At 38.9% G+C, this 21,178-nt stretch overlaps 2 protein-coding genes across 4 annotated transcripts in view; both read left to right on the top strand.

Annotated features, from left to right (window-relative positions):
* Nucleotides 1-6,605, top strand: part of ROR2 (receptor tyrosine kinase like orphan receptor 2) — a 236,959-nt gene extending 230,354 nt beyond the window's left edge. For all 3 annotated transcript variants that reach the window (XM_048851192.2, XM_048851193.2, XM_075128632.1), the window contains 3 exons: nucleotides 48-293; nucleotides 2,172-2,374; nucleotides 3,541-6,605. In XM_048851192.2, the coding sequence (XP_048707149.2) occupies nucleotides 48-293; nucleotides 2,172-2,374; nucleotides 3,541-4,983 (1,892 nt within the window). In that variant the 3' untranslated portion in view covers nucleotides 4,984-6,605. The remainder of the gene's footprint in view (nucleotides 1-47; nucleotides 294-2,171; nucleotides 2,375-3,540) is intronic.
* AUH (AU RNA binding methylglutaconyl-CoA hydratase) overlaps nucleotides 1-21,178 on the top strand; it is a 510,281-nt gene that overhangs the window by 102,990 nt on the left and 386,113 nt on the right. The gene's annotated exons all lie outside the window — the stretch shown is intronic.

Raw genomic sequence — 21,178 nt, forward strand, 5'->3', positions numbered from 1 at the left:
GTGTTCTCTTCGTTTATTTTAATTTTATGTGAAATCCCTTGTTACAGATCACCAGTGTTACAATGGCTCTGGAGCTGATTATAGAGGGACCATTAGTGTCACCAAATCAGGCCACAATTGTCAGCATTGGAATTCCCAGCATCCTCATAACCATGATCTGACAAGCACACAGTTTCCAGAGCTAGGAGGTGGACATGCATATTGCCGAAATCCTGGAAGTCAGATGGATGGTCCCTGGTGTTTTACACAGAATAAAAACGTACGCATGGAACTGTGTGAAGTACCGTCTTGTAGTATGTATTCTCTTTTATTTCCCCTTTACTACTGTCCTAAAGCTTTTATGGTTTTAAATATTGCTAATTGTTAGAGTATCACTCATTGAGAAATTTACAATTCTAATGTTTTCATTGGTTGTAGTGTGGCACCATTGTTTCTTGTTACACGTTTGTAATGTTGTTTTCAGACCAAAGTTTGTTGCCTGGAACTCTGTACTGCCTATTTATTGTATTTCTGGAGCAAAAAACAGAGACAATAATTAACGATATTACATACATTTGATATATCATATTTCCGTATACAGTTTAGTTTCTGATTTGGTTAATATAGTTGGTGTTGCTCTGAATATAGGTTAAGAAATAATTTGGTTTTATGTAACGCTATTCAGCATTATCTTACTGTTTCTATCTAAGGCATCTTAGTTTGGAGAACATAGATTCTCAGTCTGGCCTTGAGGTGGATGGCAATCTATGTACTAAGCCAAGAAACCAACAAAAGTCGCCTTCACCCAGCTTTGGCATTGGAAAAAGGAGATGATAATTCACACATCCTGTAGAGGGAGATAAAGCATTATACTTGGTTATAGGAAACAAAATCAAAAGCATAGAATCAAAGGCACCATGCAGATCATGATTTTAAAATAAATCTTCTAGACTAAATACCTAGTAGTGAAAATGCTCATGAATCAGTTTTACATTAGTATTAGCAAGAAGCCATCCTAGTTAACCCAACGGAGTCCTGCCCTATAGTGACACTTTATTACAGTCCCTTTAGCTTCAATGCATTAGCACAGAATTCATTCTAGAGACATTACTGGTAGTTTGAGTGCCAAAGGTGAACTCAGTACTGTGCAGAACAAGGAAAAAGGCACGATCCCTGCTGCGATAAGTGTGAAGTATAGGCCTCACAAACGTTGCTTAATTACAGACAGGCAGTACTTAAAATTAAAACTGTAAAATGTAAAATTTCTGGTTTACCTCACTTCATTACTTGATTTGACTTAAAAAGAAAAAATCTATATTACATGATGATATGTTATGAAGATTTTATTCATATGAGTTTGGGAGGGAAGCACTCACAAATGGCATAGTCACAAATTTCATAAGGCATCCCACATGAGTGCCAATAAAACCTTTTGTACCATACCATGCTGTCCTGTACTCTGTATATGCCACACATTTTACAGAAAAATATTTTAGAAATGCTTTAGAGATCCTTTATTAAATATATTGACACTATTTTTTATCCGTGTCTGCCTGAGAAATAAGACTACCTTGATACCAAAAAGTTCAATGGTATCTAAATAATTTGGAGGTGGGGAGAGATTTCACATTTTGTGGGCCAACACAGTAGTGTTGGCAGAGTTAAAGTAATGGGCAAAGTGCTCATGAAAGGGTTAAAGTTGGATGATAAGGACTGTTTGTCATATGCTCTGCAGTTTATCACATTGAGATCGCCCATGCGTGCATACCTACATGTATAATGATGAAGACTAATCACTGTACTTCATCCAGTAAGCAAGTTAATGCAATTCCACAACAGTCTGTATTCTGCAGTTTCTGTACTGGGAAAGTTCAATAATAGTTTATTTTACATCTGAAACACTATAAATTAAATGGATCCAATGCTTTCGTTGCGTATCCTTGAACCCACTAGTTGCCATGTCCATTCAACATTTATTCTCAGGAATATTTGACGGAAAATTAGTTTGTGGCTGATGGAATTAAAAGCCTGTACTTAGAATGTAACTTCTGTTTTAAAATCATGTGATTTGCTTCTTTTGTTTAAAGATTAGTCTCAATATTCACACGAGTTTTTTTTTAAATTTACTTTGCTTTTGAATACTTTAAAAAACCAACATCACCTGAAAACAATAAATATTTAAATCCCAACAGGTCCACGTGACAACAGCAAAATGGGAATCCTCTACATTCTGGTTCCTAGCATAGCCATCCCTTTGGTTATTGCCTGCCTTTTCTTCTTGGTCTGCGTGTGTAGGAACAAACAAAAGGCATCTGCTGCTACACCCCAACGTCGCCAGTTGATGGCATCTCCTAGCCAGGACATGGAAATGCCACTTATTAATCAGCACAAACAGGTATTTTTTGCAGACTTTTTAAAGGACAAGATTGTGAAAAATGTCGTGGTTTTGAATGCCTTACATTTTGGCCAAATTGAGGCCTCTGTAAAAGGCCTGATTTTCAGAGTGTTTACAAAGCACCCAACTTATGAAAATCAGGCCCTTTCTGGTATCTCCCAAAACTGAGCACCCAAATCCACAGTCAATACAGCTTTCAATGCAAAAATATTTCTGTGTAGTTTGTATCTGTGTGTGTAACTGGCAGTCCTAGTCATTCTTTGCTTTGTCTTCTTACTTAAGTGACTAGAAATCTTGATATCTATGATTCATTCTTAATTTTGCCCCAGTAGTGGCCCGTAGTTTTGCTTGTTTTCAGCAGTACATGCAACAATTTTCCTTCCAAATTACTCTACTTTGGTTTCCAATATGCTGAAGTCCTCATTGGACCGGGGGAAGAGGATATGGAAGAGTCTATGTACAATATTCTTCTAAGCCTGGGTACCTCAGAAGACAGTACAATCAAAATGACTTTTTAAATTTTTGATAAACGTCTGTTTTTTAACTTCCAGAATATGAATGATTTTCTGGCTAATTAAAAGGTCTCCATGTTAGAATTCAGTTCAGATCTAAAGTAGATTTTTTTTATCCTAGTATTTACTAAATGTTAGTTCAAAAAGACAATACACAATTTGGTACAGTTGGCAACACCTGTTCAGGAAACTGTCAGCTGAAAGAATGGACATTGCCAGTTGAACCAAACTGTGTATTAATTTTGTGAATCCATTAAGGAATGAGGTTTAATGGCAGAGCTGTATGGGCAGTATACACCAGGTCTGATTGCCCTATGGTTAAACAAGTACTCCCTTGTTTCTAAAGCTGCCAATTTTACCCAGAATTGATAATCTTTTCAACTTGCAGAAATATGGTGCTCTTTTGTATTTATCAATTGAAATAATCATGCTCACCTTCCAACACAATTAAATTTGGACTTCTGATAATAGTATCATCCATTTCAGGGTTATGAGTAAAATGAAGATCTAGTTGAACATACAACAATGATATAAATGGAAAATAAACTTTGACAAAACTGTCATCCTGTGGTAGCATGTAACCATTAGTTTTGTCTTTAATAGAGAATTGTAGTGTTATAAAATACTATGAATTACCTTGATTTTTTTTTCCAGACTAAACTTAAAGAGATCAATCTGTCTACTGTGAGGTTTATGGAAGAGCTAGGGGAAGAGAGGTTTGGAAAAGTCTACAAGGGGCATCTGTTTGGTACAACGCCCGGTGAACAGACACAAGCTATTGCCATCAAAACACTCAAAGACAAAGCAGAATTGGCTCTTCGGGAAGAATTCAAACATGAAGCAATGATGAGATCACGTTTACAGCACCCAAATATTGTCTGCTTGCTGGGAATAGTGACAAAAGAACAGCCCATCAGCATGATTTTTAGTTATTGTTCCCACAGTGATCTCCATGAGTTTTTAGTTATGAGATCTCCCCATTCTGATGTTGGCAGCACTGATGATGACAAGACAGTAAAATCAGCTCTGGAACCAGCAGATTTTTTTCACATTGTGACTCAGGTAGCTGCGGGAATGGAATACCTCTCAAGTCATCATATCGTTCACAAGGACTTAGCCACCAGAAATATATTGGTATTTGATAAGCTTAATGTGAAAATATCTGATTTAGGCCTTTTCAGGGAAGTTTACTCTGCTGATTACTTTAAACTCATGGGAAATTCCCTTCTTCCTATCCGATGGATGTCCCCTGAGGCTATCATGTACGGCAAATTTTCTGTTGATTCAGATATTTGGTCCTATGGCGTTGTGCTGTGGGAAGTTTTCAGCTATGGCCTACAGCCTTACTGTGGTTATTCTAACCAGGATGTCATTGAAATGATAAGGAATCGACAGGTTTTGCCATGTCCAGACGACTGCCCCACATGGATATACACTTTGATGTTGGAATGTTGGAATGAATTCCCCAACAGAAGACCAAGATTTAAAGATATTCACAATAGACTAAAAACGTGGGGAAACATTTCTAATTACAACAGCTCAGCACAAACCTCTGGGGCAAGCAACACCACACAAACAAGTTCTCTCAGCACAAGCCCTGTTAGTAATATCAGCAATGCCAGGTACGTTGGACCAAAGCAGAAAACTCAAGCGTTCCCTCAACCACAGTTCATACAAATGAAAGGGCAGATCAGACCAATGGTCCCACCTCCTCAGCTCTACATTCCTGTCAATGGTTATCAACCGATGCCAGCGTATGGCGCCTACTTGCCAAATTTTTACCCTGTCCAAATCCCAATGCAAATGGCTCCACAGCAAATCCCTCCACAGATGATTCCAAAACCAGGCTCCCATCACAGTGGGAGTGGTTCTACCAGCACAGGCTATGTAACAACAGCACCCTCCAATGCATCTGTGGCTGACAGGCCTGCTCTGCTCTCAGAGGGTACAGATGATGCACATAATGGAGCAGAAGATGTAGCCCAAAAACCTGTCCAGGAAGAGGAGGAGGAGGAGGGTTCTGTACCAGAAACAGAATTACTAGGGGATAATGACACTCTTCAGATGGATGAAGCGGAGATTCAATCCGAAGCCTAATAAAATTGGACTCACTTCTAAGAGAGAGTTTCACATCACTTCAGTGCAGCTGGAGACTGTAGAGTCCCTTTGACTGAAGATCAGTCATTTTGATCTGACTTTTTAGCCACAACTGACCAAACTTAAAAATAAAATCAAATGAAATTCAGCAGTAATGATATACCAAGTTTATTGATCATTGCAAAAATCTGATGGCAACAAACATGATGGTATAGAATTGCTGTTTCTAATTTTTTTGACTACCGTTCTTGAGAGAGGCTGCTTTACTATAATGTACTGTTGCTGTGCAACATATTGCGGAGTAGCATTGCACATCATGTATATCATGATCTGGGATTGTAATTTTAGTGAATTATTCTTAAGTCAATAACAGAAAAAGGAATCAAACTACAGTAGCACGCAGGATTGCTCTGAGTGTGAAGAAGTGCCCTGGATGTGATGGACAGCTTAGCATATAGTATTTATCTCTTTGATATAATGGACAAGAGATTGTATGTTTATTTTTTAAATCTGAAAAAAACAAGTTAAGAATATCGTTCCATGTTTGTATTACAATAGGCAGAAAATTAGGGAAACGGGACATAACGTGAGAAAAGAGAGAATGTCTTTCTTACATTACTCCCAGGGACTATGGCAGAAACTTCCAATGAGATCAGTTGATTTCCTCTGTGAATGAGTTCCTTCACTGCTGCATATTTTTAGCAGCAAGTAGCCTTAATACATTGTTAACCAAAAGCAGACACATTGGAGGCTGTGCACTAACTTAACAATCCAACTTCTGTTGCATGTTGGTTGTCAAGTACAGAAAAGGGCTTAAGATACATATTTCTACATTTTAAAAGTTTTTTGCAGGGTTATGAACTCACCTGATTTTAGTGAGGATAGTGCTAGATTGCATGTAAAACCTTGTTAGTTTCTTGCCTTTTTAGTGAAAATGGATTTTTGAATTTTAGAAGACCAAAATAAGCAGTATTGTACAGAATGCTGTTTTTGTGCTTCTTGCAAGATGAATCATGTACAGATCTTTAAATGTAATTTATGTTTTATTACATTTTATATACCTTTTTCATTTAAGTATTTTGAACTTTGAAGAAAAGGCTTTATAATTTAATCGTTTACATTATCCACTTGGGATGCAGTTTTATTGTATTTTTTTGGTTCATTTTGTAAAATATATAAGCAGGTCTATACATTTCATGACTGTTTCTGTAATACACACACGCACTGTAGTATTGTAATAGCCTACACGCAGTATAGTCATAAATTGTAAATCCAACACAGCATATCCAATAAAGTGATGCAAAACGTTGGATTAAGTTATCTTTACAGCTCCTACAGAAGTTATTTTTGTTACAACACTTTGTGAAATGAAGTACACTGTAGAAGTGGAAATGGCCAAAGTTCCTCATGGTTACAGCTTTTTTTGAACTACTACTATACTCAATTTGGATCTACTTACAAGGTGTGCATCATTGTAACCTACAGCCTAGGTCACTGCTTTACTGGTTTCTAGCTTTTCACCTGGACTTGGAAATGCACTGGTAGGAAAACAATGAAAAAGCTCTACTGCTTTTTGTTCATGTAAGGCGGCTTTGGATGCTATTAATAAAACATTATAAATATTTTGGAATTACTACTTTTGTCTTTTTTTTAATTATTTTGGCTTTGATATGTAACAGCATATTCCGCTTGTCATCTTCTCTTTTGCTTACTTTTTTATTTACTGACAAAGAATTAGAGGCAAGGCTGGTCAAGTGATGTCCAAAATTCTCCAGTAAGAGAAATCAAATATTAATTACTGATGCACAATGGAACCAGTTCTGAACAATACATCCTAAAGTTTACTACAGTTAATACAATCCAACATCTTCACAATTTTTGGTTTTATAAACTCTCCTAATCTGCATCCTCACCGCTCATAAATTTAGCGTATCAGTGCAATCAGAAAAAAAATCAAGCATTTTATTATTTGTTTTCTCCTTATGTGAAGCCTAAATCATCTCTCAACCCAACTGATGGTGGAAGAGGGGAAGTGTAAGGGAACTCTTTAGGCATTTGTTTCCCCATTTATCCCATTTGTGCTCTGCTAATTGCCAGGCCTTTGAGTATTCTAAACATTGTAAAATCAGGTGAGACATGGAAAAATATAAATACTTCAATTATCTGAATTGCAAAATGCTGCTCTGAACTAAAGGATGCATATAAAATCAAAGTTCACGTTACATAGTGGTGGGATGTTGCTTCTAGTTTTTCCAGCTATTTTAGTTGCTTTTACTACAGAGCAGAAGACAGGCGGCAGTACAAAATATACCTGTGGGCTTTTGAGAAACCATGATAATCATAAACAAACCAGGGAAATGTGGTCTAGATGAAGATACTATAAAGTGGGGGTCCTCCACTTGTTGAAAAACTGTTTCTAAGGTCAGTTTTGGATCCCGTAATATTCAATATTTTTATTATTAACTTGGGTAGTGGAATGGAGAGCATGCTTATCAAATTTGCAGATAACACCAAGCAGGAAAGGGTTCCATGCACTTTGGAGAATACGATTAGAGTTCAAAATTACCTTGACAAATTGGAGCATTGGTCTGAAATCACCATGATAAAATTCAATAAAGACAAGTGCAAAGTACTGCACTTAGGAAGGAAAATCAAAAGCACAACTACAAAATGGAAGTAACTGGCTAAGTGGTAGTACTGCTGAAAAAGATCTGGGGGCTATAGTGGGTCACAAATTGAATACAACAACAATGTGATGCAGTTGCAAAAAGCTAATATCACTCTAGTGTAGTACGAGGAGTGTAGTATGTAAGACATGGGAGGTCATTGTCTGGCTTTACTTGGCACTGGTGAGGCCTCAGCTGTAGTACTGTGTCCAGTTACAGATGCCAGTCTTGAGGAAAGATGTGGACAAATTGGGGAGAGTGCAGAGGAGACCAACAAAATGATAAAAGGTCTAGAAAACCTGAGTTATGAAGAAAGGTTAAAAAAACTGGGCATGTTTAGTCTTGAAAAAAGAAGATGGAAGGGAAACTGACAAGTCTTCAACTATGTTAAGAGCTGTTATAAAGAGGACTGTGATCAGTTGTTCTCCATGTCCCGTCTCCAGTGGACAAGAAGTAATGTGTAATCTGCAGCAAGGTAGATTTAGGTTAGATATTAGGAAAAGCTTTCTAACTATAAGGGTAGTTAAACTCTGGAATAGGCTTCCAAGGGAGGTTGTGGAATCCCTGTCATTGGAAGTTTTTAAGAACAGGTTAGACAAACACCTGTCAGGGATGGTTGAGGTTTACTTGGGTCCTGCCTCAGCATAGGGGGCTGGACATGATAATCTCTCAAGGTCCCTTCCAGCCCTTCTATGACTTTGATACATCTGTAAGAGGTAAGACTTTCCCAGCCAATGAATTCAGTGCCTCAGTTCATGTGGATTTAAAACAGTCCCTCAAAAGTCACTCTGCCATACCACTCCAAGAGCATTGTAGGCTCTTACTTATGTGGGGAAAAACTAATTTGAAAGCAGAGATACAATTTCATAAATAACACAAATTTATAAATACAGATGTATCCTATTTTTCTGAGCTTTGAGAGGAAGTTTCATTCTTTAGGCATCACTTAAATCACACTGTTTAATATTTGACACTAATAATTGGCATAAAGCCTGACCCACAAGTCTAAGTGATCACATGCACACCCCTCCATAAGAACATTTGTACTGAGCTTCCTGGATCTGCCAGGGTTGGGCGTCAGGGGAGGCCCGTCCATGTAGGTGAACTAGGCGGTCGCCTAGGGTGCCAAGTTAAATGGGGCACCAATTTTGAGGGGGAAAAATAAAAAAAACAAAAAACAAAAAGATGGAGAAAAATACAAATAAAATAACTAAGATGTTATTTCAATTCCTGTGCATGTACGGAGAGAATATAAATTGTAATTCATTTCTCTATATTTCTGAGAATTTATTAATATGTCATCTTTTATTTACTGCAAATATAAATAGTATTTTAGTGATTTTTTTTTTCAATTTGCAACGTAGGGTCAAGATGACCCACTTCACAGTTTTGATAAGCAATAACTCAGCCACAATGAGAAACATCCACCAGCGGCAAGAGCTGCAATGCTAGTGACACCTAACTCGAATATACATCAAGGTCGCATAGCTGGAAATTCATGTAGAGCGGAGATATCACGAGTTGATAGATGTCAAACGGTCATTTTAACACACGTAGCAGGTAGATGGTTAAGAAATGAACAAGTACTGTGGAAAATTGTTTCTTGGTGCCAAAGAATAAAGAATAACGTCTCTCAGCATTATAAATCCAAAATGTGAGTATCTTTAAGCGTTATTAAACCTTAGCTTTATTATCAGACTATATAATTATGAACTTTCTTTGTTATAACTGGTTCAAATGTAATAAATAAGGTCCATAAAAGAAAACTTACAGCATTAACGCTTAATAGACTACAAAAGCGATGACATCACACTCCAAGCGGGTAACCGTGAGGAAGGGGATTACTTTCCAAACAACCAGTGTCAGGTTATAACATCAAAAAAGGTCATTTTGTTTCCGTGTAAAAGCTGTAAGTAACTGTTTTAATAAGTACGTTAGTGTATGTTACTAATCACTGAACCTTTAAGAAGTGAAAAGACATGTTGGGATGGCTGCAATGTGGTTTAAATCGCCAACTATCCTTAACACTATAATGCTTGCAGTCGGGAGCACAGTACATAAAAATATTCAAATGCCCCATGGCACAAAGAGGAAAAAGAAAACCCTCAGGAGCTGAGTATCGTCAATGAAAGGCTGAGAAGGAAAAGGACCAAGCAAAACTGCAGGGATCCTTCCTGTAATATCTTTGCTTTAATCCAAATAAAGATGGGAGCAGTTCACAGCATCCAGATGAAGGAATTTTACTTGGAGAGGAGGTTAGCTCACACTCGCATGGAAGCAGTTTGGAACATCAAGATGAAGGTATATTACTTCGAGATGAGGGTAGCTCACATCCACAAAAAAGCAACTTGGAAACTCAAGATGATGGAAAGTTACTTCTAGATGAAGGCAGCTCACAGCATCAGACTGATATGGAAGTGGAGAAAATGTATTCACCTTCAGAGACCCATGCAGAAATTGAAGTAGAAGGAAGAAAGGATGAGGAAGTTACAGTATGGGGACCCAGATCCATGGCTCAGATGTGATGCAGTGTGTGGCAAATTCTCGTGGAACATGGACCCGAACAAGTTCATGAATTTCCCTTCCCTAAGGATGGAAATAAAAGAAAATTCTCTGCTCAGCATTACAAGAGGAAACTCATTAATGGGGAAGAAATTCATTGAAACTGATTACAAATTCAGTGTTGAAGGACTCTGTGTTTTGCTTTTGCTGCAAGTTGTTTAGAAAATCAAGCAATTGGTACATCACTTACTGAAAATGGTTCGAAGGACTGGAAAAGCATATCTTCAATTCTCTCTTCACATGAAAGAAGTACAGAACATTTGGACTGTTGTCAAAATTGGAAAACTTGAATTAGAACTGAAAAAAGGAAAAGCTATCGATGAAGAAAATGTACTTGTGATCAAGGAAAAAGAATATTGGCAATAAATATTAGAGCGTCTGATTGCTTTAGTGAGAGTTCTCGATGGGCAAAATTTAGCATTCTGCGGCCATGGTAGAAATGAAAAATTATACACTCCAGCTAATGGAAACTTTTAAAAAATTGTTGAATACCTAGCTTTGTTTGATCTAGTCATGAAGGAGCATCTACTTAAAATAACTGATCATGAAACACAGGTTTATTACTTAGGAAAAAATATGCAAAATGAACTGATTCAAATCCTAGCAAATACCATTAAAAAGAGAATTGTAGAATCTGCCCATTCTGCAAAATACTTTTCAATAATACTGGACTGTACACCAGATGTGAGTCAAGTTGAACAAATGATGATCATTCGTTTTGTGGATATGGAAAAGTCTGCAGATGAAGATAATGTTGAAGTGCTTATAGAGGGACATTTTTGGGGGTTTCATACCACTGAAGGACACGACTGGAGCATTTATGACTGAAACTATTCTACAAGAGCTTGAAACAATGTCATTATCTATTGAAAGCTCATGTGGCCACGGCTATGATAATGGGAGTAATATGAAGGGTAAAGACAATAGTGTGCAAAGGAGAATGATCGAAATCCATCCTAGGGCCTTTTTGTTCCTTGCAGTGCACATTCTCTGAATTTGATTGTCTGTGATGCTGCCGGATGTTTGGAGGCAAGCAGTTTCTTTGACCTGGTGCAATGTGTTTATATGTTTTTCTCAAGCTCAACATGCTGTTGGGAGATTCTGACTCGCCATGTGAATTCTCTAACTGTGAAACCACTTAGTCAGACAAGATGGGAGAGTCACATTGATGCTTTGAAGCCTCTTCGCTATGAACTTGGAAACATTTATGATGCCCTAATTGAAATTTCTGATGATACTACCTTTACTGGATCATCTGGCAATACGGGACATTCAGATGCAGAAGCTCTTGCAAATGGCCTTTCCAAGTTCAAATTTGTGACTTCACTCATTTTGTGGTATAATATCCTTTTCAAGATTAACCTCACTAGTAAACAGCTTCAGGAAAAGAACTTGAATGTACATTCTGCTATTCAAAAACTGCAGCAAACTAAAAATATTCTGGAGGAATTCAGAAGTGATGAAGGGTTCGAAAGAACTCTGGTAGATTATTTCAAGCTTGCTGAAGAAATAGACTTTCCGACAGAATTTGAACCAGAGCCAGTTTGCATTTGGCAAAAGAAACAGCAGTTTTCTTATGAAGGATGAGACACACACATTCAGAACCCAAAACAAAGGTTCAAAGTTAATTTCTACTTTGCAGTCCTTGACACTGCTATTCACTCGGTTGATGAAAGATTTCAATAGATGCAGCAACTAGAGTCAGTATTTGGCTTTCTATATGAGATCTACAGCTTGCAAAAGAAAACAGCAAAACAGATGAGAGAATTTGGTATAAAACTGGTGTCGGCATTGACTCATGAAAATTCAAAAGGCATTGATGCTACAAATTTGTGTAGTGAGCTTCAGGCTTTTTCAAGACAACTTAAGAAACATTCCACTCCTGAAGAAGTGTTGAAGTTTGTTTGTGAAAATAAACTCACAGACAGTTTTCCAAACATTTTTATAGCTCTACGCATTCTTTTCACTTTGCCAGTTTCTATAGCTAGTGGGGAACGTAGCTTCTCAAAGTTAAAATTGATAAAAATATATTTGCATTCAACAGCGATGCAAGAGACTTGTTGGACTTGCCGCTATGTCAATAGAGCATGAAATAGTTGGAAAACTGGATCTAAAAGAACTAGTGACTGAATTTTTTAAACTTAAAGCAAGAAAAGTCATGTTTTAAGAGCACAGAGTATTTTTTATTCAGAGTGTTTTGTAAATACAGGTTAAAGTTCATTTAAGAGTTTTCTTATTTCTTTCTATATTGGATGTGGTGGTAATGGCAGCTGAAGCAGGATAGTGTAATGGATGTTTTTGGATTTGTAATAATAAAAATTATAATTAAAATTTTTAATGCATTTTTATTTGAAATTAGCCTGAAATATCATCTAGCTGTCATGTACAAATCTATTCTGAAAATTTCATGTCTCTATTTTATCTGATCTCAGAAACATTGATTGGACAGACGGATGGACAAACTGAAAAATTAAGCCTCTGTTTAAAAAAAAACACGCTTAAAAAACATTAAAAGGAAAAAAAGGGGCAAAATATTTCCCAGTTTACCAAAAACCTCAGCCTAGATCTGCCCCTGGGGTTTGGGGGTGGGGGGCGCTGATTGCATGGTTCACCTAGGGTGCCATTTGCTGACAGCTGGTCTAGGGCCGCCCCTGTTGGGCACATTGTAGTTCTAATACGCTAAGGAAAATTTGCTTCAGTGTAGCCGTCACTCCCAATCTCACTAGTGATCTGATTTTGAGCTCTGCTTCTCAGTACAGAAAGGAACAATTGAATTTAATTCCATATGGGAAGGATTCTTCCACTGAAGCCCTCTTTGGCAGTGTGGGATGTGAGGCGAGTGAGCTGAGGTTTGTTGTGAGAAGACTTCTCACAGGGATCACTTAGTCTCAGAAGATTTGGGTTCAGACTTTCAGATACTCACCCAAGAGTAACATTATATAGTTCATTAGCAATGCCCCTGAGACAGTTCAATAGCACTAACATTATACCTGGAAGTAAAGTTTATCTAATCAAGTTCTGACTTTTTTCAAGTTTACACGGGCAGAATTTTTTATTTTCTGGCCACACAGGCAAAGTCATCGGTGGTTGAAGTGTTTGTGTTTTCTATGAACAAAGTAAACCTCTTGGTTCTTGAATTTTAGGTTTTTTCCTCTTATTTCCTCCTTTTCATTCAGATGTTCAGATCCCACCCTGTACCAGGTGCCCTATGCCAAGGTCCCCAGGTTTCAAACCTTATGCGGACTACAAAACATCTATGCCTGTTAGTGACCCTCATTCCTGCTGTTTAAGTGCTGGGGTGAGGGTGATGTTAGAGACAGGTGCTCCGTTTGTCACAGCTTCAAGAGCAGAATGAAGAACCTGAGGGATGAGCGCTTCCAATATGACTTAGACTGGCACCAGAGCACCCTGAGTCGTCCAAGGGAAACTCTTTCAGGACTCCTTCCTGAAGTGCTCTTCCAGTTCTGCCTGCAGAAAGAGGCTGCAGGAGATCCCCATCTCCATGACTGTCTTCTATGAGGCCCCAGACTTGGCCGCAAAAGCATAACCAGATGTTGGAATCTGTCTGTTTGAAGTCCAGAGTGCGGGACTGTTCCACAGAAGGGCATTCCAGTACCAATGGTAGCATGTGCGCTTCAGCTCACTGCTCCCCTACACTGGCTTATTTACAGTGACCAGAGCTGTCAACGCTGCTGCCCTCTCAGAGACTGTTGAGACCAGCTACTTTGGTGGCAACTAAGCAGTCATCTATGTGATCCCTGTAGGTCAGCAACCTGTTCCATACCAACTAAGCCAGAAGCTTACGCTGCGACCAGGGACTTGTTATGCCTGTCAGTACTGCTATTGCTTCAGGCCGAAGACCTGTGCAGCTACAGAGATCTTTGGCACCAGGATGTTTCTCTCTGGGGTCACCGGCTTTGGGCTCAGTACCACCTCCTCCCACCTCCTCTGGTTCAGTTCCAAATCTTCCATGCCACACATCACCAGCTACTAGAAAGCCATCTGTGCTCTCTCCAGCTCTGTTCCTGCCCCTATAGATATCAGTCACAGAGGACGCCTCCAGTATCACATCACCTTTTTCAGGTTACTCTGAAGTAGGCTCTCAAGTGTCACAGTACAGAGGGTCGAGAGCTCCCACTCTCATCACCGTGGCTTGGTAAAGAGTTCTGCCATGGATTGGGATGCTTGGACCAGACATGACTGGAGCCCAGTATCATTCCAGCATCCTCAGTGAGCAGTTCAAATAACTCATTGCTGAGGGCCACCTTATTTCTCAATCAGCCCAACAGGCTTCCCTAGATAGGGCAGACTCTGTAGCCAGGGTCATGGTGACGACAATAATGATGTGCCATTCCACCTGGTCACAGTCCTCTGGAATTCCTGTGGAGTGCAACACACAATTTGAGGACCTCCCCTTAGAAGGATGTGCCTTGTTTTCATCCAAAATGGATGAAGCTTTGCATACCCTAAAGAAGTCTAGCTGTTCTGAAGTGCTTGGGCCTCTATGCTCCTGCCATGAAGAGGACAAAATATTGTCCTCAATACCAGACTAGACGATAGCCTACCCCTTTCATCCAGCTGACCAAAATCTAAGAAAAGGCAAAGGTTCCAGAGCAGAAAGACAATGCTTTCTATTTCCTCTGTCTCTTCTTCAAGGCATCTCCAAGCAGCAATTTTAACTCTTATGATGATGACAGCATACTACCTGATCTGGATCTCACTGGGCCCTCCCCACCTTTCCAGGACAAGCTATCCCATTTCCTAAATTCATGACCATCCTCCTTTTCAGACAAATGGGTGCTAAGCAGGTCGGATATACTCTGCACTTCCTTTTCTTCTCCCCACCCCCACTTCAACTCCCCTCCACAGCCCTCATTATGTGCCCCTTTCATAAGTCTGTGCTAAGACAAGAAGTTTAGGCTCTACATTCTTTAGGAGCCACAAAAGAGGTGTCCTCTCTTCATTGGGAAAGGGGATTTTATTTCCTGGATTTTCTAATACCCAAGGCCAGAGGAGGTCTCCAACCTATCCTAGACATTCAGAACCGCATCAAGAAGATAAAGTTCCATATGGTGTCTCTGGCTATGATGATCCCTTCCTTAGATGCAGGAGACTGGTGTGCTGCCCCAACCTTAAAGGATGTATACTTCCATGTGGCAATTCATTCTGCCCACAGGAAATTCCTGAGATTTGTTGTAGGAGAAGATCATTACCAATGCACCATCCTGATATTTGGCCTGTCATTGGCACCGAGGGTTTTTACCAAGTGCATGACACTAGTGGCTACATACCTCTGCAAAAAAGATCTCCACGTGTGTCCTTATCTGAACAACTAGTTAGTCTGGGGTCCTTCCTCACCAGGTACAGGCCACAGTCCATCAAACAACATGACTGTTCAACATCCTGGGCCTGAAAATAAGCAAAGAGAAGTTGAGATCACTCTGCAAAGAATAGAATTCATTGATGTCATTTTGGATTCAATATCTGCCGGAGCATTCCTGCTTCTTTCCAGGTTTCAAATTCAGTGGGATCTCCTTGCATCCCCCTGAAGGCCATCCTCAAACCACTGTCAGCATTTGCCTCATGTTTTAAGTCACATGGCCGCATATACATATTTGATCTGTTATGTCAGGCTGCACCTCAGGGCACTGGGGGCATAGTTCAAGGAAGTCTGTCATCCTCAGTTTCCCCATCTAGATAGGCTGGTATGCATCCCAGACAGGATATTGTCCTTGCTGAACTGATGGAAGAGCCAAGACATTTAGGGAGTTCTCTTCTCTCCCCAAGCCTCCACCCGTGATTCTGATAAGGGCTGTCTCAGCCATGGGGTAGGACTGGCAGGGTACATCTGGGCACCCTTCAGGCTCAGGGTTTGTGGACTGCCAACGAGGCTGGAGCTTCACATAAACATACTCAAGTTGCACGCAATATCTCAGTAGTTCCTGCCTCACATTCAGGGCAGGATTGTCCAGCTACTCACTGACAACTCCAGAGTGATGTCTTATGTGAACAAGCAAGGGGGCACCTGGTCTGATTCTAGGCATGAATGTGAGGTGAGACATTTTGCAAGTCTGAAACCAAAGAGTTTCTGCTAGCAGTAGTAAGCAAACTTTTATTTACTTTAATGATTTAGGTGCCCTTTGGGAACAGCTACACCACTTCACAATAAGCTCCAGCGGGGATTCTGGCACAAGGAGACATAATTTCTTCTAGATCACCCTTCATGCAGTCATGGGGTAAAGCATATTGCCCCTATGTGGGCTAGTGCTGAGTGGGAGGGGGTGGACTATGGCCCCAACCAACTTTGGGGTACACTGAGGAAGCAATTCCTGTGCAACTCATAGTGCAGACACTGCAATTCTGAAGGCCCTTTCATGTGAGACACAAGGAGATTCATAGATTCCAAGGCCAGAAGTGACCATTGTGATCATCTCATCTGATCTCCTGTATAACACAGATCAAAGAGCTTCCCCCCCAAAAACATCCAATCTTTTAACATCCAAAGCATCCAATTATTATTTGTATATAATATTTCTATTACAGTAGCACCAAAATGCTCTAATAAGGCTCCCGTTGTGCTAGGTGCTGCAAAAGCATAAAAAGATATGGTCTCTGCCCTAAAGAGTTTACAATCTAATAACTCCCATTGAAAGCCCTTTCTTGTGCCTATCTTCATAAGCACGTGTCAAACTCTAGGCCTAAGTAATTGTGACTCTCATTCACCTAGTATGTGCCGCAACTGGTGTAGACTATTTTATATTCTTTGTTTTATTAGGGAGTAAATCCTTGTAGATGATTCTATGTATGTTAGTACCTCCCTCATGCTTCCCCTCCCGCCCCCATGTCATTTCTTCAATACACAAGCAACTTAACTTTAACTTTTTGTCCTAATACAAGATATGCTTGTGAGGTAGAACAGGGGAAATGCAAAACATTAAGTAGAGAAGAAGAAGTACGAAGTCACTTTCTTTAAATGGAACACACTGAAAACATAGCTTTAAATCTTAGCAGAGCAGTGGCACATTGCACAAGCAGAGGGAAGTAATATAACTGAGGTTATGGCAGGAAGTGGAACTTGTATGGGGTTCACAGGTTATAAATCTCCAGGAGAGTCAGATTTTAAAATAATACAATATTAAAGGAACTCGTGGTCAGATATAGTTACTTCTCATTTCCATTGATCTGAAAGAGGAACTTTACTTTATCTCAAATACAGCGGACCTGATGGTTTAACTGTCCTCCTTAACACCTGAGACTAAAATGGGAAATAATACATCTGCTCACTGGGTTTTTTGTTAACTCTAAATACAGAATAATTTGGAAAGACTTAAGGACTGAATTTACCACCTCCTTTTAATGAAATCAAATGTTTGTATCTGTGCAGCAAATAAGCATTAATCACCAGAGGATTTGATTATATAAATGTGCTTTGGTTGCTGCATACTGTGTTTTTGTGGCTGAAAGATATATTTGCTCAGTTAGACATTCTGCCTCAAAGTCTAATTTCAAATTAAATTTGAAAATAATTACTTCTAAAATAGTCCAGGGAAGTAGATTTGAAGTACTTTATAAGACTGGAACTATTGACTGTCCTGAATCAAAATTAATTTTCAAGAAATAACAGCTGCCAAAATCTCTCCTGGCTGTTTGTTGGGAGTTTATTGGAATGAAACTGGATTTGTAAAATTGTAGGAATTTTAAACCCTGTTACTTACCACTTTGTGTGAACTCAACATGAACCATCATTAACAAATTAAATGAATTCCTTTCAGAATCACAAACTGTTTTACTAATTTATGGAGTGTATCTAAGAAACTTGATTGCAGACTAGAGCAGCAGCTGACTAAGCTGAGGTAGTCTCTGGGGCCTTAAAAATGGTAAGACTTTCAGTGTCATATGTGAATTTAATTTAGATTTAATGTGACTTACATTAAATAGGGGCTGGTTATTCTCAAACATATTTTGAGATTTTACAATTATGGTAAAGATAAATATCTTACAAAACTATTAATCCTATGAAAGACATAGTTATGAATCTGATATTGTCTGTTTATTACTCCATTATTGTCATATCAAATTTTAATTAAATATGTATTTGAGATGCTACCTGAAAAGGATAGAGAAAAGGCTTATAAAATAGATTTGACTATAGGCTTCTCACATTGTGGCTGTTCCCACAATATACCTCATTTCCCCAGCCAGGGTATGCCTCTCCTTCATGTATCTCTGCTTGCCTTGCTTAAGTCCCACCATAGTGAATGATTATTTCTGTATAAAGTAATGGTGGAATAACTTAGACTCCTAACGGTTAACTGTGTAATACTTGGGACTACAAGTTCATTTCTTCTTGTGGAGCAGGTAACTTGCATTCTATCTTTCCTCCATTTCCCCATCCTAGAACCTATTCCTGACCTTTACTCCCTGACACATTTTTCAAAGGAGAACAACAGCATTCATTAATGTATTTTCTACACTTGGGAAATGTATTTTCATTAATGTATTTTCTACACTGTAGCTCACGAAAGCTCATGCTCAAATAAATTGGTTAGTCTCTAAGGTGCCACAAGTACTCCTTTTCTTTTTGCGAATACAGACTAACACGGCTGTTACTCTGAAACTTGGAATAGTGTTCACTAGAGACAACCTACAAGACTCTTTCTATTTCAAATATATACTTAGAATACTGAAAAACACGCACCAACATAAAAGAAAGCACAAAAGAAATGTCTTTCATTTTGTGGTTTATTGATGGATCCTACCCACATCCAAACAACCTTAAGGTGTCTATCTGAAACCCAGATCCTTATTTTGCAGTTCGAGCTCATCTCTAATCTTGTTATGGCCTCTACATGTAAACCTTGTAAAACATGAATGCTTCCTTTTCTTCAAATCTTAGGAATGTTTTCGTTTTATAACTCCAAGATCAAATGTGTAATGTGAACCATGAATTGTCACATGTCGAATCCAATACTATGCTGGAATCTGTAACAATGCTAATATGAATAGCAACATTTTTGTGGATGCATTTTTGTAGAAGCATCGCAGGCCTCTCAGGCACACTCTTTCCTGGGTGACGGCATGACAGCTGGGTCATGTGTCCTAATGAAAACAATATCTACAGTTCCTGTATTGATAGCTCCATGTCAGCCAGAGAGTCTGCTCTGTACAAGAGATGTAATGGGATCCCCCTGCACCTACTCTGATAATTGCATGTGAAGGCAATAGTTCTCCTCCCAAGTGATGATTTGGTCTGGGTAAATTCTCTCAGTTGCACGCATAAGTGAATGTTCAAACTGTCCATTTAAGTGTCTGCATGGACAAAACTATGCACAAAATTGAGATTGTCTTTTTAACTCCTTATTCCCCCATGGTAGTCTTGGGGATGTCTAGACTTTTCCTAATATGCACATAATTCCCATCAAAAAATAAAATACATTATACAAGGGACTGGATTGGGACTTGGGTGCTGCTTTCAACTCACAACATAGCCACAGTCATCTTGTGTGGCTCTGGGCAGTCACTTATGTTTTTTTCCCTAACTTACACAGGTATCATGGGGTAAATTCATTAATCATTTTTATATATAGCACCTACTAATCCCAGTTATAGACCCCATCGTGCTAAGCACTGTATAAGCACATAACGAAGTCAATCCCTGCCTCCGGATGCTTACAGTTTAAGTTGGCTGTGAGGTACTTTAGTTACTACTATGATGTGTAAGCACCCAGATACATAGACACCATTGAATTGACAAAGGGCACTTTACTTCTGAAAAATGGTCTGAAGTAAAAAGATGCATCTTACAATGACAAATGTTCTTATAGGGCATGAACCAAAGCCCTCTGAAGTCAATGAAAAGATTCCCATAGACTTCAATGGGCTTTGGATCAAGGCCATCATGAACAACCATTTTTGTTCTGTAAGATAAGTTCTCACTATGTTGTAATCATTGTACTATTAAAATATGGTGTAGAATTCTGGTTTCTTAAAATAGTTTCCAGCATATGTGCCATTAATATAACCCAAATGTTACATTTCCTTTCTCCAGAAAGCACTTCCAAACGTTTATTTTACATGGTAATGTGCCATACTAACACCTTAATTTGTTCTGTGGATACCATATATATTCATAGAACATACTGTGTTTTCTGTCATGGCTTTCATTAACTTGATTATGCCCATGAGCATGATCTTTGCCAAAATAACCCTAGCAGGAAAATCTAATCTCTTGGTTTGTGCATGGAAACTAGCATGCATATATTAGCAAGGGTCTGCTTTTAATAAACAGCAGTTAATACATTTATTTTGAAAATACAGTTATAAATTTAATTGTGAGTGAAACATTATATTTTTCAAAGATTTATAACTTCCTGGTTCTGGAAATTGTTGAATATATATATAGTCTAAAACTGATCACATATTTGATGAGATTGGCTATGTTTTTGTTAAAAGAATTTGTGGTTACACCAAAGTGCCCTGAAAAAGGTCTCACTACTCCTTTCAGATGATGTACCAGTGTTTGATCCTGAGCCACGTGGACAGAGCGACAATAACAGGTGGGAGTAAAACTTTGTTTTGTCAGTGGGGTATTTTGAAAGCAACCAACCATAGAGTTAGTGTTATTTGATCTAGTGTCACAGGTACTTACACAAAACAAGGAGCCTGAGGCACTCAGTGCTTGTATACAGGTTCCAGAGTTGCTAAAGGTTTGGGGTAAACAAGAAGCAATGATTTACAAATATGGTCCAAAGGATCTTACTGGTATCCTACATTGGAACTGGCTGTCTCAGTCCTCTAGTGAAGTCAGTCAGGGTTAGATCCACAGAAGGGACTTAAACTCAGTATTGCATAAGCTATCTTTAGGTGCCCGGCCAGCCATTGGAATCATTGGCCCTGACTTAGGCATACGGGCTCCTTATACATTGCACAGGGAGAGCTAGTCGGCTAGGAATGGGATTTATGAGAGC

This window comes from Caretta caretta, chromosome 5 (genome assembly GCF_965140235.1).
Source record: "Caretta caretta isolate rCarCar2 chromosome 5, rCarCar1.hap1, whole genome shotgun sequence".
NCBI classification, from domain to species: domain Eukaryota; kingdom Metazoa; phylum Chordata; order Testudines; family Cheloniidae; genus Caretta; species Caretta caretta.